The sequence below is a fragment of the Pan troglodytes genome, chromosome 9 (genome assembly GCF_028858775.2).
Source record: "Pan troglodytes isolate AG18354 chromosome 9, NHGRI_mPanTro3-v2.0_pri, whole genome shotgun sequence".
NCBI lineage: Eukaryota > Metazoa > Chordata > Mammalia > Primates > Hominidae > Pan > Pan troglodytes.
Window position 1 is genome coordinate 134,146,178 of NC_072407.2, and position 25,370 is coordinate 134,171,547.

Sequence of the window (25,370 nt, forward strand, 5' to 3'; positions counted from 1 at the left end):
CACAGGTTGGGAAGGTGGTTCCCTTGAATAACCATTATCACTCAATTCTGTAAATATTTGTTGAGCTCTTAGCGTGGATACAGATATAAGTAACACATTGTTCAGGTCATCAGAAAGCTCATGGCCTAGTGGGTGATGCTAAGCACATAACCATAGCATAGTGAAATAACTGTCTAGAATTGGAGTGTGGGAGCTCAATAAATGACATCTTTACTCCATCCACTTGAATGTTAAAACACATAAGACAGATAAGTAGACACATGGAACCAAATATCACATGTTTACTAGTGGTAAAGCTGAGACCGGAGAATTAGGCTCAGATATGCAGCAACAATGAGGTTCTACGACTGGACCCCGGAAAGAAACGCACACACATGCAATGGCTGGATGTTCCACAGGCCCTATCCAGTCCTTGTGGGTGCTGCTTCTGAAAATAAGCACATGGAGGAGCACAACATAATATAAGCTTCAGAAGGTTCCAAAATAGAAGACCAAAGGAAGTAGACATCCTGTCTCCGACTTTACCTATTAGAATGAACCCCTTCTCTCCCTAGGGGGAGTCATTTAGTGGAGAAAGAAGGTGGGGGAGAGAGAGAGAGAGATGTTATGGCTAACTGAGGTTTAATTTGATTCCCCACCAGGTGTGTAGAATGTGCTCTGGGCACATGGGTGAAGAAGCAGCAGTCAATTTGAGATGTCCAAAAGGGCAGAGAAGTATAGAGGGTAGGGAAAGTTTCAACAAAGAAAGTGGCATTTGCTTTGGGCCTTAAGGATGGCTGCGCATGCACTTTGATAGGCTGAGGCTGGTGAATTGCTTGAGCTCAGGAGTTTGAGACCAGTCTGGGCACATGGCAAAACCTTGTCTCTACAAGAATAAACATAAAAATTAACAAGGAATGGCGGCACATGCCTGCAGTCCCAGCTACTTGGACTGAGGTGGGATTGTTTGAGCATGGGAGGTCAAGGCTTCAGTGAGCCATATTTGCACCACTGCACTCCAGCCTGGGTGACAAAGTGAAACCCTGTCTCAAAATAAAAATGAAAACGAGAATGGCTGGGAGTTGCCCAGGAAGGATAAAAGGAACAATATGAACCCAAATACTTTATGCCCAGACAGGGCATGATGGAGAACAAGGGAGTCAGCAGAGGTGGGATCACTGGGGATGGCCATGGAAAGGTGGGCTGATGCTTGATTCTGCATGGCCTCATGCCTAGAAGGAGTCAGGCTATGACCAGGTGGCCATGGGGAGCCATTGGAGCTGTTTAGACAGAGATGTGATATGATCAGAATTGCATTCTTTCAAGACATCGCTGAATGCAGTGTGGAGGATGGCTCGTGGATATGTGTTGGAGGTGGGTGGGGGTGAGTGGATACAGGAAGAGGGTGGAGGCTAGGAGAACAGCTATTCCAGTGTTGCAGTAGAATTTATTCCCATTCGGACTCCCTGACTTTGTGTTTAAATAGGAGGAAATCAAAGCTAAATTAAAGGTAAGACTTTTTTATGTTTAAGGTAATTCCTCTAATTTCTTATCGTTAACTTACTGTAGTCCATATATTTTACTCTCTGGAGTGTTCTGCCAACTACCATGTTAAGACAACTAAGAAATGTTTCAGGAGGATTTTTAATTTCATTCTGTCTTGTTTCCACAGTATCTCCCAAAATTGTAGAGATTTCTTCAGATATCTCCATTAACGAAGGGAACAATATCAGCCTCACCTGCATAGCAACTGGTAGACCAGAGCCTACGGTTACTTGGAGACACATCTCCCCCAAAGGTAAGAGAACAGTTTGTTGCATTGCATCATGAGGATAAATGGGGGAATTTGGGGCCTTTGGTAGGAGGTTATGGGTGCTGATACCTACGCCAGAGGAGTCTATGTTTTTGGTGACTTGATGGTAATCTACTCATGGCTCTGCAGAGAACGTTGATGTGCTCTCTGCAAAACAGGCATACCCTCTAAGATTTCCGAATTCATACCTCAGTATCTCTCCAGTCCCTTGGAAATTAATCCCTGTTGTCTCTGGGTGAAATGGTGGTAAGGTGTTCTGGGTGAACTTTACATGTTGTTTGATGATGGAATGAAGCTTTAGTGGCAATTGTTCAGCTGGTTGTTTTAAAATAGAGAAAACACATAATGATGGGTGAGAGCTTTAAATGGCCATATTCCTAAAAGGAGATTCTCCAAGTCTGTGCCTCTGCAGCCTTGCCAAAAATCTGGTCACGAGCTGTTTTTGTGGTTTTGTTGTTGTTTTACTCCGATTGATCCTAGAGAACAAATATAACTTAATATGTGACTAAATTGCAAAAATTTACTTTATCTGAATGCTCAGATGTTATGTAGACCAAAGTGTTGTTTTGTGCTTTCATGGATTGTACATTAAAACCTTTAGAATTTGAGACAAGATGTCATTTATTATTAAGCTAGCTTTTATTTGGGAACAAGAAAGATAAAAATATTTCATTCTTAAATATTTATTGAGTGCTTGTAATAGTCCAACCTCTCTTCTAGGCACTGGGGGTTACAGCAATAAGCCAAAGCGGTGAAGTTTTCACACTCATGAACTCACATTCTCATGAGACAGATGACAAAAAAAAAAAAAGAGTATGCAATATAACAGGTGGTATTAAGGGTGAGAAAATAGAACAGGATGTGTTGACAGAATGACAAGAGCTTTCTTCAGAGAAGGGCTCTGAAAAGAAGATATTTGTGCAGAGACATGAATAGTGGTCCTTAATTGTGTTGCTTATTGCTGATTAATGTGAAACGTGTGTATGTGATTATGTATGTATATATGTGCAGGTGTGCACAGATGGATGAAGGTGTGTGATTGGCATGAAAGACGCATATTAGGGGGTGCTTTTGGTCTCAACTCCCATGGAAGGGAAAAGTGGGAAACAGAATTGGGCAGGTTAGAAGCTGGCTTGTGCAGTAGGACATCTCGGCTGAGCCTACGGGGAGCTCTGAAGCTAGGATTGCCCTTCAGAAGGTTCCCTTATTGAGGTGATGGAGCTGGTCCTCTACATCAGCACAGCAGTCCAAATGTAGGCTGATCCCCAAACAGGTGTGACTGTGGGCCAGGCATCTCTCTTCACCTGAGACACAGGGGGCTGACCACCGAGGGCTATCCACCAGCAGCCGGTCCTTCTGTGAGGCATAAGTCCTCTGCTCCTGAAGGTGACTGTGCATGACAGTGTCCACTATACTTCAACGTTTTAATAAATCAGAGTAAGACTATGAAAGGGCCCCAAGTACCAAATTCTAGACAGTGACAGTTGGCCCTGATGGATGTTCTCAGAGAAGGTGTGACATTTTCAGTTGTGTGTGGCCTGAATTCCTGGGAGCTGTCCTGGGCCACCATTCTTGACACTGTAACTGAACAAGGGGTCTTTGAAAGCTATTCATGTGTCTGCCAGTCTCCATTTGAAATGACCTCACATGTGGACTGGCCCAAAATCAGGGAGGAAGCTTCAGCTGTGCATGAGATCATTAGTGATGGAAAATGGCCCTGGGCCCTTCTGAAGGAGGGGCCATTCAGACAGGTGCATGCTAAGTCCGCGGTGTGCACCATTCATCACAGCCTGATGTGAGTCCCCAGTGCTGGCGGTTGCCAGCCCAGTGTGTGCCTTTGGAGTCTGCAGAACATTTATCATCAGGGTAAGCTTCCTGTGCCTGATGTCAAGAGGCTCTGTCTTCTGTTTGATGTCTCTTCTCATTCCCTCATCTGGACAGTTCTTTGTCCTTTTCTGGGTGTTTCTTCCCCCGCTTCTCCTGCATGCATCTCCTTTTTGTCCTGCCATTTTATGCCTATAACTTCTCTATAAGTTATTTTTGTTGTTGTTCTATGCTTTGGCTTTCTCTTGCAGCGTCTGAAATGTTTCTGCTTTAATTTCATTATTTTCCACATTCTCTCTTCCCTCCTTGCAATTGTTTGTTGTCTTCCCCTCTGACATTTGAGCCTCTTGGGTTTGCCTGGCTGATGTTCACAGGGCTGTGTGTTAAGAGTCTTTTGTTTCCCCTTTTGTGACCATCGAACAGATTCATTTCCCAAGGGAACTTTTGCCTGAGCCTGGGCCAGGTGTCCCATTTTACTGAGGTTTTAGCTGCTATGGAAACAGAAGATGGAGCAAGGAAAGAGGAGCAGGACAATCAGAATGTACCTGTGGATTAATTTACATGAACAGTGATTTCCAGATCTCAGGTCCAGTTTAGTTATCCCGGATTCAAAATCATGAGACATGCCAAGCAATAACTAATCACCTCAGAACTCACTGGAGTGCCATTTCCCAGTGACTGATTATTTGGAGATCAGAGATGTCACTGGGCTGCTGCCCAATATGAACTGAAGCTGGAGACCCTCAGCAGTCAGGCCTTCATCTTTCCCCAGTAGTATTTCCTAAAGGAGGCTTATTTTAAATAAACCAGGACGGGCTTGGTGTTCCTTGGAGAAGAAGATCTGCACCTTAGCGGAGGCTCCAAAGAAAGAGCGCTGTTGTCATCTTTTGTGTCATTCTTCGAGGGTAGATCACAGTTCCATCAAGATCTTTCTTACATGCGAACCCGCCAAATCCCTGGATGAACAGCTGATCAGGGCTAAGCTCTTTCGGCAACCCTGATGACTTCATTGCATTTTTTCTCTCCGGACTGATCTGTTTGTTCTGTACATTTCTTAAAAGTCCTTGTTTCCTTCATTATCACTTATGTGGTGCTGCTTGCGATAAACTTATATAAACCTCTTTAAATTGTGCATTTCTAGTCTTGACTACCTTGTGTGGAAAGGAGTACAGAAATGTTAAGGACTATTTTAGACGTGGCTCATACACTTTGATATAGGGGCAGCTTAGGAGTGACCATCAGGTGGAAACAGAGATGGAGGGCCCTGTGTAGCACTTTATATCAGATAGAGAAAAAGTCAGTTGTGCATGTCCAGTACAGAGAGGGAGGTAGGACCTCCAAGGCCACCTCTTGGCACTTCCATTGATTGTTTGAATAATTTCCATATATTATTATGGGCATTATGCCTTTGTAGTTCCCTTCAGGAATTTATCAGAATTCAAAGAGAAAGTGAGCTAGCTTTTTAAAGATTCCTGCCCTGACTCTGCACAACTGGTTTGAGATGGGCAGATGTTGTTTGCATCTGCAGAGACCTTGGTCTTTTCAGGAGGAAGAGCCCCCATCTCACTCCTCTCACTAGCAGGAGCCATCTCCATCCGCATGAAGGCTTATTGACCCCAAGCCGGAGTCCTTCTAAGTGCTAGCATAGGGTACTAGGTGCACAGGCACCGTTGGTGGAACCCCAACCTTCTGTAGGTAGAAAAAAGGAACAGGGCAGCCAACTGCCCACTGTGCCTGGTGTCATGACTCTGTGCTTTGCCCTTTGTCTACATCTAGACCTTCAAGAATGTGTTTTTTAGCACATCCCTTAAAGTCTCAGCTTTCTGTCTCCAATAGAACAACGTTCATGCTATCTGGTTCTCCTGAGTCTTCACTATGTAAATAGAAGCATGATCTCTTTCAATATACTCCAAAAGATGCTGTGTTGGACCTCACTCTTCATAGAAAAGCATTCTGAAAGCCTTATTGTTATATTACCAGTTTCAGTTGGATTGTAAGAGCTTTAAAGACAAGGCTAGGATTCCTACATTGCCACATTCCTGAGAGCCCAAAATGAAACTCAGGTGAGGGAGTGAGTCTCATCACTTATCTGTGGGTGTCACTATCCATTTGCAGCCAGGGATCACTGAGTGTCCTAATGGAGCTCCCATCTTGGGTGCACTTACCTTCACCTTTCTGTCATCAAACAAGACACTGACAATAAAAACCTCATCTAGGCTACCTAGATAACACGTTGTACTGAGATATTGGTAGGGATATTCAGCAAAGCCCTGCAAGGTGTTCACAGAAATGTCCTCCTTTCCAGTTTATTTTCAATGTCCCTGTCCCATGAGTTCTTTGAGATCAGAGTTTGCATCTCACTTCTCTTTGATTCTCTCCTACTAGCACAATGCCTAGCACCTAGGAAATGTTTAATAAATATTGGTCAGTTCAGTGAACAAGCACTGATATTTGCCAATGCCCCAAAGAGGCCTGCCTGTTCTCCCAGTTCAAAGACTATCTTGATCCTTGAGAAGTTGTCCTTCACTTTGATGTTGGCATGGAGACCTGGAGTGTTTCCGGCTGGCGAGTCTCCAGGATATTTTCTCTGGTCTTCACAAGATCTCCAAGCCTTTCCTGAAGTCCCCTTGAGGGGACCTTGCTGTGGCAGGACTCAACTTGTCCTTGAAGAAGAAACTCCTTTTCAAGTTTCCTTTTGCAAGAAGAGAGGAGGCTCACAGGTGACTTGGACGGTGGGTCATCTATGAGCTCCCTTCTGCTGTCATGGCTGCCTCATTGCAACTGCTCTTCATCTGGCCATTCTAGTGGGCATCTGGCCCTTTTGGTGCCTTGCTGTACCAAGTACTCCTGTGTCTAAACCCCGGGTGGCTCCCAACCACGATTTCCTAAGGCAATCCCGATATCACCTGGGGGATTATTTCAACTGTATATGAAAATTTGCCATTCCTTATAGGTTAAAGAAAAAGGAAAAGAAAGAAATCAATCGGTAGAAAAAAGAAAAGTACTTTAAATTCAGTTCCACTCTTGTGCCCCTCTCTCTCTCTCTCTCTCTCTCTCTCTCTCTCTCTCTCTCTGTCTCTGTGTGTGTGTGTGTGTGTATGTGTATGTGTGGGGTGTGTGTGTGTGTTTCTCAGGTTCTCTCTTTCTCTCTTTTTCCTTCTTTCTCTCTGCCTCCTGATATATGAATTGAGGTGGGTTAGAGATCAAAAGAGATCTTCCCTAGGGTCATATAAAGACCCTGGGAGCAGAATTAGAGCAGAGCCTTCTGTCTGTTGGATTCCAAGCCAAGCCCTTGTTCTGCAAGTCTTTCTCTTTACCTAACGTGAAGTGGGTACATCTGCATGGCCTACTCTCCATACCGACAGGGCTGAGTAACCTTCCTCAGCTTCCAGATCTCTTCCTTCCCACCTCAGTTCTCCTTTTCTACTTGAAGAGGTCCAGTGGACATTTGGCTGCCCTGTTTCTTTTTTCTGGAGTTTTAAAAGGCACCAAATTGATGGAGGCAAAGTGACACCCGGATAAGAGTTCTTCTCCTGGCCAATGCCCTGAGCCCCGTGCTCCCCCTCCCCTTCCCCAATATCCTCACGCCACCATACATCCACCTATTTTCCTATTTGTAAGCACTGATAAGGCCTTCTCCCTAGCCAAGCAGGACACTAAAGCACTAATTGGCACTAGAGGTATCACAGCTTGAGTTCAACCAGAGCTGGCAGGTTCCATGACTCCAGTGACAGCTCTGTGAAAAAGTGTCAGGAGCAGAGCTCTGGCGTGCCATCGGCTGACTGCAGCACCCTGGCACTAATGAGCAGCCTGTCAGCACCAGCATCCGGGGCCCCGTGTGGCACTGAGATCATTAGAATGGCAGAGGAGAAAGACTTCCTCAGCAAAGAGGAGCTGGGGAGGGGAGAAGAGGACAAAACAGAACTAAAGATATCACCTTACCCACAGAGGGCAACCACCCAACACCAAAGGACTGAGAAGAAAAAGGGAGAAAGAGAGAAAGCAAAAGTTTTTCTAAATCCATCTATGCCAATTCTAGACAACTCTTGGAATCTCCTTTTGGTTGGGTTGCCCTGTCAGTAGTCAATATGGGCTGTAAATTCTTTGCAATAATCCAAGAAGGGGCCTCAGTGATTAAATTAACTCTTTAGTCTTGGCTGTGCTATGAAATCTTGAAGTCGCCCAAGTCTCTAGGAAAGAGGGACCTAGGGCGTAAGGCAAGACTTGAGATCTTAGTCTTTTTGCTATTTGTCAGGGCAGGCTCTCTACCTAGGGTATCTCCTGCACTGCCAGCTGCCTGCCTATCTTCTGCTAGAGTATCAGAATCCGGGAGAGACAATTAATAGAAGGAATTTTCCCTCTGTTATTCCTTCCCAGAGGGAGGTAGGGGGACTAGTCAGTGTGGCCACTCTGTATCTGCTTCCTGAGGCCAAGTATGAATTATCCATCTTGTTCATTCTTCTGCTTCAGGACCAGAACTGGGCCTTCAGGTCTGAGCATTAAGCAATGCCTGGCTCTTCTCTGAGGCTTCTGCTACTAACAATGACTGCATTTCCATGAGCAAAGGCAGCAATGTGTCTGAAAGAGATAGGCTTTGAAGGCAGGACCAAGGGGATTTGTATTCCCTTGCACTACTCACTGGCTGGGTCATGCTGGAGTAGTGATAAACCTCTCTGAAGATGTGCTTCTTTATTAATTTCATTCTTGCTTCTTGGCATGAACCCTAGCATTTTCATGATTTGGTTCTAGACCCCATTTTCTCCACACACCACAGTCACACTAACAACTTGACATTCTCCACACACTAGATGTCTTTGCCTTTGCACACGCCATTTGTTCTCCTTCCATCCCCCCTACTTCTTTTGGTTTGAGTTCTACCCTTGTTTCAAGACCATACTCAAATGCTACCAGTTTGAAAGCCTCTGCGACTTTCTTCAGGCAGAGTGATTCACCCATTTCTTTGAGATCCCACAGCACTTTGCGTGCATTTCCAATTATGGCACCTCTTACAGGTACTCAAGGGCCTCTGACTACTTCTGTCATGCCAGGGATCATGGCAGCCAGGGACCACCCTAAAGCTGTCTTGTCTTTAGTGTCTGATAAAGCAACAGATGTTTTGGGGTCTTGTAAATGATCGTTGAATGAGGAAGTATCTGATACTGTAGATGTAGTTTTCAGTCCCTTTCTAAAATTAAGTCTCTCTTAATTTAATATGTATAATATTATATTATTAAATGTAATATAATATAATGTATCTCTTTGCATCAGTTTGGACTGTGGATCATCTCATATTTCCCAAACCAATCAAAGGAATTCATAAGAAAAGGCCCTCCCCCCCGCTGTCTTCCTCATGTGTACTCAAGTCTGAGCTTTAGACTCTGTGAAATAGAGATAATAATACCTTCCCACATGGATATGACAAGGATTAAACATGTGCACCAATGGAAAGCTCCTGGCCCCATAACAACACATAGTATGTGTCCAATAGTGTTAGCTTGCAGACCTTCAGCCAGCCCCCTCCTCTTCACTCCCACCCATGAGAAAAGAACGGAAGGGAAGGAAACTCAAGTTATTTTTTTTCTGAAAAGATTGAATCTTTATAAAAGCTCAACTCAGTCCATTGCCAAAATGGATAGATATTCAAAGGTGCTTAATCAGCACCACTATCATCTCCACCATTTTCTAATTAACATAGGTGCTTGATTAAAATTCCCAGTACCCCAAGAAGCTATCCCAGGAGGGCCAAGTAATTGCCATTGCAAAAGATATTACAGTAGTCACTGATGGTGGGAGAACAAAAAATAATTGCATCATAATGGAAAGTGGCCAGCTTCCTGTTCAGAGTAGCTGTGAAACATACAGCATTAGGTTCAATCTATACAGACAAAAAGGGATTAATTATGACAAAGATAAACCAGTGGTACAACCTCAAATTGGGGAAAAGTGTCCAGGAACTCCTTACACAAGTGGCTTAAACACAGACAGGCAGACCAAGGTGGGAGAGAAAAAAACAGAGGAAGACATTTATAGATCACTCTTTAACTCTGTCATTCTCTTTAACTGTAAAATTACTGCTAGATAGATGCAGTTAGGGTAAAATTTGCCAGTGTCAATAAAGGTTTTTGTAAATTTAATATTTATGATCTGGTTTAAAGCATTATTATAGCTGTGTAACTTCCTACTTCAAAGAAGAGAGAAATAATAAAAAGACTAGTGGGGAAATTAATGAGTTCAATGTGCTGAATTGAGAACATATGAAATCAAGCCTCATTCTAGAAACCAAGGGCAGGAGTGCATACCACAGACACTGTTTGTGGTTTTACCCAATTATTTTAAAACCCTTGAAAAATATTGTAGAATCAGATGTCTGCTGAATTCAGACATTGCTAACAGCATCCTCCCCCACACTCTCCAGAGTCTTAAGCTATTTATGCCTGTACTTGGTGACCGTTACCATGCAGAACTGTTTTGATGGAACAAATAAAGGAAACATAATAGCAAGAAGATTGTATCATCCTCCCCACAGAAGCCAACCAGCTATAGCTCAGTAAGATGCAAAGTCTCATTAAAATGGTAGCCCCTACAGGGCAGGCGACCCCATCTCTCAACCAGCACCCATAAGAGTCAGCACCGCCTGGGAGTATGAGAAGGTCCTTAGTGGGACATCTCACCGCCCATCACAACCAGGTTACCTCCTCGAGTCACACCACTGTAGACCAGCTAAAGGCTTGGGGAGTTTCTTGTGTAGGACCCTCTGAGCACTGCCAACCAAGCTGGGAGAAACTTTCGGATGAAAACGTCCATATCACTAGGTCCTCAGGTGTATTGTTCTGACTTTGTGCCTACTTTCGGATCCTGAGTCTTGTTTTGACCCATGACGACTGCCTTTCTCCTGGAGTCTAAATAACACCAGAGGCAGTATCATTCAGTCATAACAATAGCTAACAGTTGGTGGATGTGCAAGAATGTCGGGGGCTCTCTTCTAAAAACATTTATGCATAGTAATATCTACTCTTCACAACTAGGCGAGACAGGTCTTCTTATTAGCCCACCTTATCAATGAGAAAACTTAATATGTTTTTCCATTTGAATGAGGCTTAGGGAGATCAGGCTAATGGGCCCAGGCTAATGGGCTAATGTGGCACAGTGCCACATTGCAGACGTGGGTTCCAAGCCAGGTAGTCGGTCTGTCCCCAGAGTGCAGGGGCTTCATTGCTGTGCTGGGTAGTGTAGTTCTCAAAGGGCAGTCTCTGGACCATTGCATCAACCAGCATCACCTAGTTCATGCCCCAGCCTTACTGAACGACAGCTGTAAGAGTGGGGTCCAGCAGCCTGATTTTGACATTTCCTCCAGGTGATTGTGATGCAAGCTCAAGTTTGAGAACTGCTGCTGTGTAAATGTGCTCTGTGCCCAGCAATCTTCTTCATCAGCATTATGTTACTTAATTCTCATGGAGGTCCTAATAAGTAGGCATTATTTTTATTTTAGAGATGAAGGCATGAAAATCAGGGGGCAGGAGAAGGAATTTGCCCACAAATACTAAACGGCAAAGGTGAAATTCAAATCCAAGTCTTTTTGACTCCAAAATCCATATTGTTAATGCATATTGATTTCCTGCTTGATGTCTAGCCCACTGCTTCATCTCGCTCTCTGGGACATGTCTATTCTCTGGTTTCATCCCACCTACCAGCTTGGGGCACCCGGTCCTTTGGTTATGCACATTCTCACAGCATTCTTACAAATTTACCCGCACCTGTGTCGTCGCGCTGGACTCCAGGCTCTGCTGTGTGCCAGGTCTCTGCATTCCACCCTCCCCAGCAACCTCAGGCTTCTTCCAGTAGGTCTGGAGATGAGCACCTCAGTGGCAAAGGACAGAGCCCTTGTGTGGAGGTTGGACTTCTTCCTCACCGGCAGCTGAGCTCTTCCAACTGAGTCAACCTTTCTCTTTCCTCTCTTCCACCTGGATGGCCGTGGCGCACAGGATGGACACAGCCTCCCTCTGACCTGACTTATGTTTTCCTCATGTTAAATGCTATCACTCACTCAAATAATGCTGTGTCTTGTGCATTGATTATTATTAGAAGATTGTTTTATACCTTAATAGCTTTAGACATGAAAAGAAATTGCCAGACTCCAGGGTATGTGTGTCCTTTCTTATCTGAGTCTGTTCAGTTTCCCCACCTGTCTTTGTGGGAGTTGGCATTCTTCATCTTCCTAGCTGTGTAAAATGCTTTTCTCTCCAGAACCAGGACAGTTGAAAGGGATTGAGCAGAGAATCATCTCAGTTCCTCAAGGCCCCAGTCTGCCACCTGGCTCTCCAAATACCATGGCACAGCCGCAGCCTGCCTTCTGCACTAGAACCCGGAGTCCTGAAGATGTGGCCCCTTCCCTGGGAGGCTCATCTTGCCCCTTATTCTACCCAACGGTGGTGGGTTCTTCTTTGCTTACTGCCCTCACCCCCACACACCCCACCCTGAAAAACAAACCTCTTTTCCTCCTTCTAATCCAGAGTTAAACAAAATGACTTTGGACTTTACAGTTCTTCCATAATAGATTCAGGACTCCCCCTGTTTAACTGATTTGCAGCCCGGGAGGCTGTTCCTCCCCTAATTCCTTGCATCACTGCCTCGCCCTTTATGGAGTGCTTCGCTGAGTTGACTGTGGTTGAAGATATCTGGCCAGTTATCTGCAAGATAGAAAAAGACAAATGGCTTACTCCCTCATTGATGCATTTATTTTGACACACACTAGTCCAGAAAAGGATTTAAGCAGAGAAAGTGGTATGGATTTTGTCCCCAGGAAAACCTTTTGGTAAAGCAATTTTGATTAACTTATTTGTTCAGTAATTGTTTATTGAGCACCTACTGTGTGCGGGGCAACTCTCTGAGGTACTAGAGACCTATGAGTGAACAAAGCAGACCAAAGCCCTGGCCTCTCAGAACTTGTATGCTAATGGGAGGGAGAGAAAATCAGCACATGGCTGAGGAAGACTTGTAATATGTTATATGGTAATTGCTTTAGGGTAAGAGGCAAAGAGATGATCAGGTATGTGTTTGAGGGATTGTAGACTTAAATAGAGTGGTAGAATGGATTCATTAAGGAGATACCTCATAAAAGGGGGACTGACATTTGCATAGCTCGACAGGAGTACTCCTGGCAGGGTTCACAGTGACTACAAAGGCATGATATCAGGACCCAGCCGGCACGCTCACGGAACATCAACATAGCCACATGGTGACAGAACCTATTTAAAACCTTCCCTGTCTGCACTAGACTCTAAGCTTCATGAGGGCAGGAAGCATGCCTATCCTTGCTCACTGCTATGTGCACCAATGTTTAGCACCAATTTGCCTCTCAAATCATACACATTCAATACATATTTGTTTAAAAAGTAAGTGAATAAAATAAACATGAGTTTATAATTTGAGTACTTGAGCAAGCATGCTGGAAAGACATGAGTTTCGAGTCAGAAATGGCGGTCCCTTAATTAGTGATTTCAAAGAATGACAAGTTCAGGCCAATGGCGGGGGTAGCTTGTGGCTAAGACAGAGGGGAAGGCCCATGAGAAGATGAGGCCAGGTAGGTGACAGCACAGGTGTCTGAGGACTCATCACAAGGAGCGTTGCAGTCACCCCAGATAATGGCTGAGGCTAGTGACAAGTTGGGCTGTGAGCCAAGTGTCAAAGCCCTCGATGAATCTTGAGGGACTCAGGATATCAGTCATTGGCAGAAAAGAAGAGAGGGCGGAGCAACATTGCCTGGTGGCAGAAGCTTCAGACCAGCAGGAGCAGGGCTATTCAATAAAAGTGTGAAAGAGAAAAGGTCTCCAATTGAGGAGGATCCTCCACTACGAGGAGGATCATAGCCCCAACCTCTGCATGCCAAAACAGACAACTCAGAATTTTCTTGAGAAAGCTACGGAGGAGGCACTCCCCTCAGGAAACAGCTGGGTTTCAATAAATGAAGGCAGTTCAGGGAGCACTCTGCCTGAAGGCTGATGGTCTCGGGGAGCATCTTGCCTATGTTGTGGGTGTTCCAGAGAGCCCAGTGGTTGGGTGTGGAAGGTGGGGGAGAGTGAAAGATTGGCCAGAAGGGGGAAATTCTTTTCTCTAGGGGAATGAATGGGCTGGAGAGCCTGATGATGTTAGGGGAGCAGGAGCGGATGTACATGCCTGTATGCACCCTGGCAATAAGAGATGAGGTGTGTTGGTGTTAATCCCACATGTTCCCAGTGGAAGGTGGTGAAACCTCACCTCACAGATTTCAGCTGCAACCTGTGTCTGTGGCAGGGCAGAAACCCCTTTTCTTCCTGCCCCTGAAGGTACAGCAGTGGCAGTAAGTGGGTAGCTCTCCATAGGCCAAGTCTTCCTGTGGTCCAGAGTAAGAAGACCAATCTTCAGGAAGGCAGTAAAAGGTCAAGGGCAGAGGTCATGAGATAGTGGGAGTGAAGAAGAGAGGGTAGGGCTTAGAGATATGTTGGGGGCCAAACTGCCAGAACCTGATGCTTGGTCCAATGTGGGATGGGAGTGAGGGTGGAGGACAGGCTGGGAAAGACTACCAGGTTTCTGGTTTGGCCTCCCTTATTGCCTATTCGGGAGAACTAGGGGTTCTCTGTCCAGCTTTTCTCCTGTGTGGCAATAGGTAGGGTATTATGGACTAGCTGATGTCTGATTTATTTCTGCCTGCTGATCCATGTGGGTTAGCTCTCTTTTCTACAAAAATGATCATAACAACTCCAGACTCATTTTTTAAGAGAAGAGGGATTTATAAGATTGAACAGAAATGATAGAATACAGCAGATATATGATAAATAGGTAGAATGAATCATCTTTTATTCAATAGATATTTATTGAGTAGCTAAAGCACAACAGTGTATACTTAGGTGCTGCAGATTGCATGGTGAATTCAGCCTTTGCCTCATCGGGCTGCAGTATGGGAGTGTAGGCAATATTCAATAAATAAATATGCAACCCAATGCCAGGGAGAGGTAGTGCCATGGAGAAAAATTAAAAAAAAAAAAAAAAGACATGGGTGAAGAAAGCCAGGAGGAGCTGCTTTCGTTAGAGAGTGACTTTAGTGCTGCAAGAATGCCAGCTCAGCACAGAGCCTAGAGACCCAAGCGAGATGAGACAGCAAGGGGTTGTATGAAGAGAGGGTGTTCCAGGCAGAGGTAACTGCAAATCCGAGGCCATGAGTGGGGAATGCATTTGGTGCGTATGAAGAACAGCAAGAATTCTGGTGCTCAGGGAAGTGATGTAGGATGCTGTGATGAGAGCCCCTATAGTCAGTTCATGCATGAACCTGAAAACCATGCGCAAAACTGTGGGACTTGTTCTAATAAAAATACACCAGCACATTTTAAGCAGGAGAGCAAAATAATTTAATAAATGTTTCCTTTTTTACCTTTTTTATTTAAATTTATTTTTTATTGTACTTTAAGTTCTGGGATACGTGTGCAGAAAGTGCAGGTTTGTTACATAGGTATACATGTGCCATGGTGGTTTGCTGAACCCATCAACCCATCATGTACATTAGGTATTTCTTATAATGGTATCCCTCCTCTAGCCCCCCAACCCCCTGACAGGCCCTGGTGTGTGATGTTCCCCTCCCTATGTCCATGTGTTCTCATTGTTCAGCTCCCACTTATGAGTGAGTACATGTGGCATTTGGTTTTCTGTTCTTGTGTTTGTTTGCTGAGAATGATGGTTTCCAGCTTCATCCATGTCCCTACAAAGGACATGAACTCATCCTTTTTATGGCTGCATAGTATTCCATGGTATATATGTACCACATTTTCTTTATCCAGTCTATCATTGATGGACATTTGGGTTGGTTCCAAGTCTTTGCTATTGTGAACAGTTCCGTAATAAACATACAAGTGCATGTGTCTTTATAGTAGAATGATTTATAATCCTTTGAGCATATACCCAGTAATGGGATTGCTGGGTCAAATGCTATTTCTGGTTCTAGATCCTTTAGGAATTGCCACACTGTCTTGCACAATGGTTGAACTAATTTACACTCCCACCAACAGTGTAAGTGTTCCTATTTCTCCACATCCTCTCTAGCATCTGTTGTTTCCTGACTTTTTAATGATTGCCATTCTGACTGGTGTGAGGTGGTATCTCATTGTGGTTTTGATTTGCATTTCTGTAATGACCAGTGATGACGAGGTTTTTTTCATATGTTTGTTGGCTGTACAAATGTCTTCTTTTGAGAAGTGTCTGTTCATATCCTTCGCCCACTTTTTGATGGGGTTGTTTTTTTCTTGTAAATTTGTTTAAGTTCTTTGTAGATTCTGGATAATAGTCCTTAAAGATTTACTTTAACCATGAAGAGAAAGATGGAGGGGAGGGGGCGTAAAGATAGCCAGTAAAGGCGTAAAGGTATGCCAGTTAGAATACTGTTGATTTCGTCCATCAAGAATTGATGACGTCATGGACTGCAGTGGTAAGATTTACAATGTACGAGTATGTTAATCTGGAATATATTCTGAAACTAAGCTAGGAAGTTCATTGATTGATTAGATGAAGTTTGTGAGAAAGAGCTCAGTATTAAGACTGACTATAAGATTTGTGGCCTGGGCTGCTGGTGTATACCATGCTGGTAATATACTATTCTTGGCCATCAAAAACTCCAAGAAAAGCATGCTTGTGGTAGGAAAGACTTTGGTCCTTTAGATATACAAATGAAAATGTTGAGTAGATAGTTGACTATGCCAGGGAGCTAGAAAAATGCATATGGGAATCCTAACCATACAGGTGGTGTTTAGAGCCAGAGGCTGGCTATCCCACATGCAGCGTGAAGGCAGACAACAGCTTTGTAGGCCAGGAACAGTGGCTCTCCAATAGTCCAGTGTCAGGAAAAGGATGATCCAGGAAAGACAATTGGGAGATGAGAAGGAAATCTCAAAACCAGTTCAAGGAGAATGTTTCATAAAGAGCAGATGTGATTACAGCACAAGTGTTGCTTAGAAGTCCAGGGAGATGAGGATTAAGGTTTGGCAAAATGCACTTATACACATGAGACATTGGAAAGAAGGGTTCTGATGAAGACGGTAGATAAAAGATTAATTAGAAAGAGGGAGAATGGGTTAAAGAAGTTGAGATAGTAATTAATTTTGCTGAGAAGTTTCACTACAAAGGGAAGCAGAATATGGAGGGTCAGTGGTTGGAAGAGAGTGTGAGTTCAGGATTTTTTCCTCTAAAGTCCAATCTGCAGCCTAATATCCCTTGGTCCTTTACTGGCTATTATTGCAGTGTAATTACTTGTCTCAGTGTTCTCCATTGTTCCTCCTCCTCAGATAAAATAGGGGAAAGAGTTAGCCAAGATTGGCCTCTGCTTTTTGAGCAATCTATACATTTTGATCTTCAGCCAAATGACCTCGAAATTTTTATGTGTGGCTTTTGGGTGCTCTGGGAATTTGGAACAAAAGTCACTATGTTGCTAAAGCAATTGACTGTGGCTGACACTAGGTGCTTTGTCTGGAAGTGAGACTATCTGCTGCCAGTCCTAATGAGGATTCCACTGGGGATTGATAGTTGTGGCACTTACGGGAAAAATTGCTTGGAGTGGGAACCAGCTTATAAGAAGGGGCAGGGGACACAGAACGATTTCTGCTCATCCCCAGTCCCTCCCCAAGGACCAGGGCAGAAGTTCTCAAAGTCCTCAATATTTAACCCTGCATGACCAGGTGCTCACCTGAAGCAGGGATGTATGAATGTATCTTTTTTCAAAAAAGGTGCCACAGCAGGAATCAAGTTAGCCTTTTGAAGCCACCCCTCTGGCCCACACACGAGAAGTCCCCTCCTTGTCCAGGAGAAGCTCTGAAGGGAGTGGAAGTGCAGGGGCAACCCAACGCCACAGAAATGTGGACAAACACTGCCCAAGTCGTATCCTCAGGGGAGTAGGGCTCTGGGGAAAATACCTCTGCTCTACGTAGGTCCATGCCCTGGGAATTCTGTGAACACCCCTGCTGCCTCAGCGCTGTGAATTCTATATCAAGGGGGCAGAGGAAGCAGGCAGCCTCAGTGTTTAGGTTTCAATAATGTTAGTGATGAGGGAGAGCTCACCAACCTGGAAAACATACCTGCCGCCATACCTTGCCCATCTAATCCTGGCTTCCAGGTGACTTCCTGGGTATTCATCCAAAATGCTCCTCTTCAGAGTCCTAACAAACCTATTCTCATTGCCACCATTGCCCTAGAGGCACTCCTTTCTTGGAGAGGGAAAGCCAGTTGATTGATAGAACATTGCATAAGATGGGGAATAGGAGAGAACAGCTTCCATCCCTCTCTGCACCAACCTTCTCCCCAGAACTCATGGCTCTTGAGAAATTGGAGCAAATTAGTGAGTGACCACAGTGTTTTCCTCCACATCATTCTGCTGTCTTTAGTTTTGCTTCCAGCTGCCCACACTGACCAGCCCCTGTGCTGCTTCTGAGCGGACACATTCCTCCATGTGCTAACATGTCTTCTCTCTGCATCACCAGTTTCCTAGACCTCTTGGTTTGGGTCACTCAGGTGTTGTCATGGCAATGACATCCTCAGTAGAGTAGCACTGCTCATGTTGTCATGGTTATCAGGACCTCTTGATGGGAGCCCCACTGCACTGTTGTCATGCGGAGAGCAGGAAGGAACCCTAGGACCTTCTGGTAAGCCTGGATTCTTAGGCTAGGCATGAGTCATCTGTGCCTGAAAATGAAGGTGGTTATGATTAGGGAAATAGCAGCTGCCTAAAATGGTGAGATTCTAACTACTTGAGAAACGAGTAACTGAAAGAGGGATCATCATCCTCATCACCGTGATCACCTCCTTCCCACCTCCTCCTCATCCTCTGCATAGTGTCTGATATTTTTACGGTAGCTTGGCTATGTTCCAGGCACTCTTCTAAGTGTTTTCCATTTGAGAACTCCTCAATTTTCTTGACAGCCTTATGATGTAGGTGTTCTTGCTGTTCTTTTGCAAATGAGGGAACTGAGACGCAGAGCACGCACTTAGACCGCTTGCTCACAGGTGCACCCTAACGTGCAATATGGCCAAGACTTAACCAGGCAACCTGGTTCCAGAGGTTTCACTCTGAACTCATTACCTATTCTGTTTCAATACTAACAAGAAAATTCAAGATGAATCAGTCTAGTTACTGAAGGCGTTACTAAATTATATCACCTTCTTTTTGGCTAGAATCCATATAGTTTATATTTTTTACTACTTTTAAGTTTTAAAATATTTTCATATGTTCATTTGATTCCAACAACTATCTGCAGTTAGTGTGACTATTAACAGTATTTTACAGAAAAGAAGATCAAAGTTTTGAGAGTTCATAATTCCCCAAGGGAAGTTGACTTCTAAACTGTGTTGGACGAGGTCTGAATTCATGACAATCTGTAGATTCAGAAGCTAGTGTTTTGTCTTGTTCTACTGCATATCATGTCATGTTATATGGCCCAGAGCCTGGCTCTGGGGAGGAAAGTTATTCAACCATCTAAGATAAATGGGTAGCAGCAGTCACCTCTATGGATAGAAGGACCACATGGCAAGTCTTGGCATGTTCACTCAAGGAGCCATTCACCCTCTTTTGCCCTCATTATTCTATGCCTAAAAATTCCACTGTACAGTAGCTACTTTATCTATTGCCATATAGGCAAGAGAGCAGCAACCTTCCTTCCATGGCAACTGCCGTCATAGAATCTGGGCTGCCTTGAGCAAGTCATTTAACCTGTACATGAGAATTCCAACAGAAGGTTAATTGGCTCTGTCTCTAATATAAATGACAATTAAACAAAAATAAGTTACTTAGTAGCTGGCCTGTGAGAAAGTACAGCTTTTAAGAGAGAGGAAGCTGAGCCCTGAGAGTCGATGTATCTTCTCATTTGAGTACAAAGGGATTGATTGGAGGGGGACATGCTGAGTGGGGAACAGCAAAGCTAATAAAGACGATTATAAACTGTAGCAGCAAAGGCTTCTCACTTTTTAAATTATCTGCCAGCACTTTACCTATATCAGCATGTTTATCTTTAGAGCAGCACTGTGAAGTAGGTAATAATGGTATATTATTATCTATATTCAAAAAATAGGGAAAGTGAGGTGCAGAAATGTTAGTTAACTTGCTGGAGGTCAAGTCAGAGGTGGAGCTGGGACCTGCACCCAGCCTCCTGGATGTGTCTGGCGGCATCGGCAGCTGTCTTTTCTGCATTTGAACTGGGTTCCAGGACCTGGGCCTGGAGCTTAATCAGGGGCATAACGATGAACCTCAACACTCCCTTTCTGCTCACCACTCTCCAAGCAGCCGCTCCTTGCGCACTTTGCCCACCCTCTCTGAGCCTTCGCCATCTCCTCTGTCAAGTTAAGACCGTGACAGGATGTATATCCCTAGCTTGTTATAAGGATTATATGAGGTAACTCATGTAAATGCATGCCCGGGCCTGATATAAAACAAATGCTCAGGATTGGTGTGGTGGCGCACACCTGTAATCCCAGCACAATAGGAGACTGAGGGAGGAGGCTCACGAGCCCAGGAGTTCGAGACCAGCCTAGGCAACATCGTGAGGCCCCCATCTCTACAAAAAAATTGTTTTAATCAGCTGGGTGTGGTGATGAACACCTGCAGTCGCAGCTGAGACAGAAGGATCACTTGAGGCCAGTAGGTCGAGGCTGCAGTGAGCTATGAACACACTACTGCACTCCAGCCTGTGTGATAGAGTGACACCTTGTCTCTCATAATAATTGTAATAATAATGCTCAATCAGTATCAGAGTGGTGACATCACAGGTGGTACACAGAGTGAGCATTAGAATTGGTAGTTATTCCTGTCCTCAGCAATGTGTCTTCTTAATCTTAAAGATGAGCATACTGTTTATAGCACAGAGTAAAGCGCCGGATGTGGCAAGCTAAGATGCAAATGTCCATCTTCAAGACCTTTTCACAATACTCCATTTTCTCTAATGCAGAGTTTGGCCTATACTATTCTCAGATGACCTGTCGGTACAAGGGCTACCATTTTCTTTTGGCAGTGTTTCCAAGTCTCCGTGTCCCCTCAAGTGAAATCCATAATGTCTTCTAAGTTTCCAGTGGATTTCAAAGCCTCATAATTAACGTCCATTTAATAGCGATAGCGAATGACTGCTTGTTGCTTTCTTAACATCCTTTCTTTTACAGGTACAAGGATAAATGTACAATTAGCAGCCTCCAATTTGCATAGAAACAGAAGGTTTATTAAGGGAGCAAAAAGTGATTGAAATTTAACTGAAAGTAATACTATGATCTAGGTTTTAATAAACCAAAACAAATGGATGCATTCTTATTTCTATTCTAAAAGGGCACTTTATTCAAAATGTGATGGTCCAGTCTTGAACTGTGATATGTTTTTTGTCATTGCTGGGTAAGCAACTTCCTAGCCACATTACACAAAGTGAATTTAGCTATGAGCTATGAGCTATGAGCTGGATACCAGTCTGCCCAGTGATGAGCCTCCTTCATTCCTACTTCCATAAGAAAGTAACTTGGGAATAGTCAGTGCTGTCCACAGGCCTTGATAATATCAAGATGCTGCTGGCCTCATTTGATATGTAAACATCAGCTCTGTAGCTGTTTTCATGCACTTTTCAAATGAAAGTTCTCCCCTCTGCCTAGCTAATGGATAGGGCGGTGCAGCGGGAGGAGACCCCTCTGCCGTCCTCCCTAGGCGATGTAGCTGCCAAATGGGTGGAAGGCAGAGCAAGAGAGCCAGGAGGTTCACAGCAGTGTCTCTTTCCAGATCCAAGGGAGACACAAAAGGGAATTAAAAACTTCACGTTGCGTTGTTGTCACTCTACCCGCGTCTCGCCTGGGAGAGCTCTGCAGCTGGAGAGTGCTGAGAAGTCAGCCCTTCAGAGCAATTACAATTCATATTGACTATAAACTTCCCACTGTGCGAGGAAAGGAAAGGAGGTGCTTGCCAAGCGCTCAGAGGGGCGAGTGTAAATTATTTCACCATCTGATGATATATACCACGTTGGCAAACATTAGGGGAAAAGAGAAGGAGGAGAGAAAGCAAAGAGTGTGGGGAAGCTGACAACTGATCATCCGGCATTCATGAAAGGAACTGGGACCCGGGCACACTGCTGGGACAGGACGAGTCGCCCACCTGTCGCTGCTGCAGCTGGCTTGTCTATGGTCTACACTTGGGTGAGGAAAGCTTTTAACCTGATGTCCCAGCTCACACATAACTAGAGTAGAGGGCAGGGAACACGGGGAAGTGAAGAGCACTTTGGTCAGAACACTTGGTTTGCCTCTTTGCTCTGCCAGTTACTAAGTGGGTGACTCTTAACAAACCAATTAACCTCTCTGAACCTTTGTTACCTCATCTGTAAAATAGGATCAGAATACAAAGATTAGCAACAGTACATTGGAGGTGCTTTGTAAACATGAACACATTATGCACATTATCCTTTATTAAAAGTTTTGTATTAATTATGCATATTCTTTTGGGCAGTGCCAAGAAAATAAAAAAGGCAGACAGGAGAGGTGTAAACCCACCACAGAGCAATCTTCTAAGATAAAGGCGTTTTTACATTTTTGCAACACAAACTCAAAAAGCAAAAAACATAAGCGGTGTTTATGACCGTTGTTATAACAACAGCAATTATCATTTGTTCTCATTATCGTTTGCTAAGTCCTGCATTTATTTACACAGCACAATTAATCTGAAAGTTCACCTAACCATTTCACAAATGCTATGGTGGAATGGAGTCTAAGGAAATGAAGAGAGTTGAACATTAGGACACAGCTGGGCAGTGCAGGAATCAAAAGGTAAATCACTGGGCAAAAGGAACAACGGGATTGATACCAGTTTTAGCATGGGGCCAGACAGGCACGGGGGCTCACGCCTGTAATCCCAGCACTTTGGGAGGCCAAGGCAGGCAGATCACTTGAGGTCAGGAGTTCAAGACCAGCCTGGCCAACATGGTGAAACCCTGTCTCTACTAAAAATGCAAAATAAAATTAGCCAGGTGTGGTGGTACACACCTGTAATTCTAGCTACTTGGGAGGCTGAGGGAGGAGAATCACTTGAACCTGGGAGGCAGAGGTTGTGGTGAGCCAAGACCGCACCACTGCACTACAGCCAGGATGAAAAATATCTCAAAGCCAGTGTTGACTCTTATTGTCTCATTTCATGTCACTAGGGATCAGCAGATTAAGGCAGGTAGGTTTACGAATAGCTTGTGAGCTCACAATGAATTTCATATTTTTAAGTGGTTGAAAAAATTAAAGAAGAATCATATTTTATGACTTGTGAAAATTATTTGAAATTAAAATGTCATTGTCTCTAAATAAAGTTTTATCAGAACACAGCCATGCCCATTTGTTTATGCCTGCTTTTGTCTTACGATGTCAGAGTTGAGTAGTTACAACTAGATTGTAGGTATAGGTTGGCAAAGCCTGAGATATTTATCATCTGGTCCTTTAGAGAAGTCTGCCAATCCCTGCACTGCATGAACATGGACTCCTGAAGGTTCTGAACACTGTTATTAAAATTCTTATTTTTCTCCATACTCCCTTTTTGTTGCCTTTCCTCAGCACTCTGTGAAGTTGCAATGAGGATAGTTCTCACATCCATTCCAAATGATGCCCACTTCTCTGTCTTCCAAGAGTGGCCCCTGCCACCCTCCAGGGGTCCTCCCTGGCTTGTAGATGTTGTGCTCCAGTCGACAGCTATGGCTCACCTTATTTTCAACCTCAGCTACAACAAGACACTTTCTTGCCTCGTCCCTGACTTGTCATCTCTGCTTCCATCTTCATTATGCAAACAATTCTATATTCTGCCCACTTTGGCTTTTTTGGAGTCATTCTTAACTGGGGTTAACAAAAATCTGATTCTTGCCCTGGATCTTTGGTTATGCTCACTGGTCTGCAGTTGGTTCTGGTTCTGTCTATGGGGAAGTTTGTTTTTGGATAGTGGCACTGGTTGGTTTGTTTCTGTAGCACACAGCATTCTGTGGCAGCATCTGAGTCGGTCTTCACTAGTACTGCCTTAGAGACAGCCATCATCTTCCCAGGAGGAGCACATTTGCCTCAATCAGCACCTTCAACCAAAACATATCATTGCATACTCCTTACCTCTGCTGGTTTCAAACCCATATTTTACCATCACCAACTCTTCTTCCTGCCTCTTCACCCTCTCTCCCTGTTTTCTGTCTGGAATCTCTCTGTAGCAAAAGTTTATTTGTGAAGCAGAGGTGGCATGCCTTAAGTTGACCAGAAGATCATGGTCAAATGAGCCCTACCCAATTTACTACATTTCTTTTGAATTCCTTAGGTATCTCCTCAGGACCTCTCAGAATCCCGTAATTACAATTTCATAATTTCAAAAATACTTTACACGTTATAATAATAATGATTTCAACAAGAAGAGAAAGGGACCACTTTGTCATAGAGATTTCTTTTCTATTGAGATGGACTTTGAAATCTTGTCACTTTCAAAAGTGAATCTCAATTTTTACATCAAAAAATTACTAGTTATTGTTAACTGTTTGAAGTATGTGTCATTTATATTCTTCTGCATAACTTTGTTCTTTTAAAAATGTGTAATATGTGTTTGTGTCAATCTTATAGTCATAAACTGGGCCTTTAGAAATAGATTTTCAATGTTAGATTCCAGTAAGATATGTTTAGCTGAAACAGATAGTGAATTAAATCAGGACGGGCCTTTGGTGAACCAGCAGGCAACATGCCTGCCTGTATTAATGTGGTTCTCCCCTTTGCTGTGATGCAGAGCGCTCCCTATGATCTGAAGACTCTGTTGTAGCAGCAGTCTGACTCATGACATTCCCTAGTTGTCAATGGGATGAATTCTGGAATGAAGCCCAGATTCTAAAGTCAATCCAAATGGGTTTTCTAATGCAGGGGGAGTCATCTCTGCTTCCTTCTTCATTAAATACCATTAGAATCATCTTCCGACCCCTCAAGGAGACGAGAAATGTTGGAGCCTCCAATGATGCATCAATAGGAAGCAAGGTGGGTTATCAAACCCCCATCAGGCTTTAAGTGTTCACAGTGTGTGGGTATGGGTGTGTGTGCATGTGTGTGAGCGTGTATGCATGTGTGTGTCCAGTCATCACGCATCTCCAGCCTCCAGAACGTTCTTCCTCTTGTGTTGTAAACTGGATTGAAAGGTGGTCACATTTCAGAATTAGCAGATGCCTAGAATGTAGTACTTTTGGTAGCACTGAAATAGGAGAAACAAAACTATAAAAAGGAAGTTCTATTTCTTTCCTACTTTTCTTTTTCTTCCTCTCCCTATGTAGCACTAACTCATTTGCCCTGCAAAAGTCCCTTGGGCTTTTTATCAATTAGCTGAGGTAATGCAGGCTGAGCCACATGGGGCTCAGAGACCACCCTACCATAAGCATCGACATCTGACAGGGTGGATTTTCCAAGATAATTCCACATAATTCTATATGGGCCTGTTTATTATCCCATTATTAGTGTTTTTAAAAGTGAACCCCCTGGGAAAATTTTCAACTGATTAATATTCACCTCTGCATATGCAGTCTATTTGAACAATGTGGTGTTTTTGACAATTATCAGAACTACTTAGTATACCCCCAGGAAGTAGTCAGTGATGTGCCATGGCTGTGACCCTTTTTGGAATATATGTCATCAAAATGCCTTCGATTTGGTTTAAAAAGTCAGCCCTCAAGTTTTTGACAGGCACACACACAGACACACACACACACACACACACACACACATAACAAAATTGTATAACTCACTT

At 43.9% G+C, this 25,370-nt stretch overlaps 1 protein-coding gene across 9 annotated transcripts in view; it reads left to right on the forward strand.

The window, feature by feature from the left end:
- NTM (neurotrimin) overlaps window positions 1–25,370 on the forward strand; it is a 970,591-nt gene that overhangs the window by 844,968 nt on the left and 100,253 nt on the right. For all 9 annotated transcript variants that reach the window (XM_024347489.3, XM_016922301.4, XM_024347488.3 and 6 more), the window contains one exon: window positions 1,652–1,777. In XM_024347489.3, coding sequence (XP_024203257.1) covers window positions 1,652–1,777 — 126 coding nt within the window. The remainder of the gene's footprint in view (window positions 1–1,651; window positions 1,778–25,370) is intronic.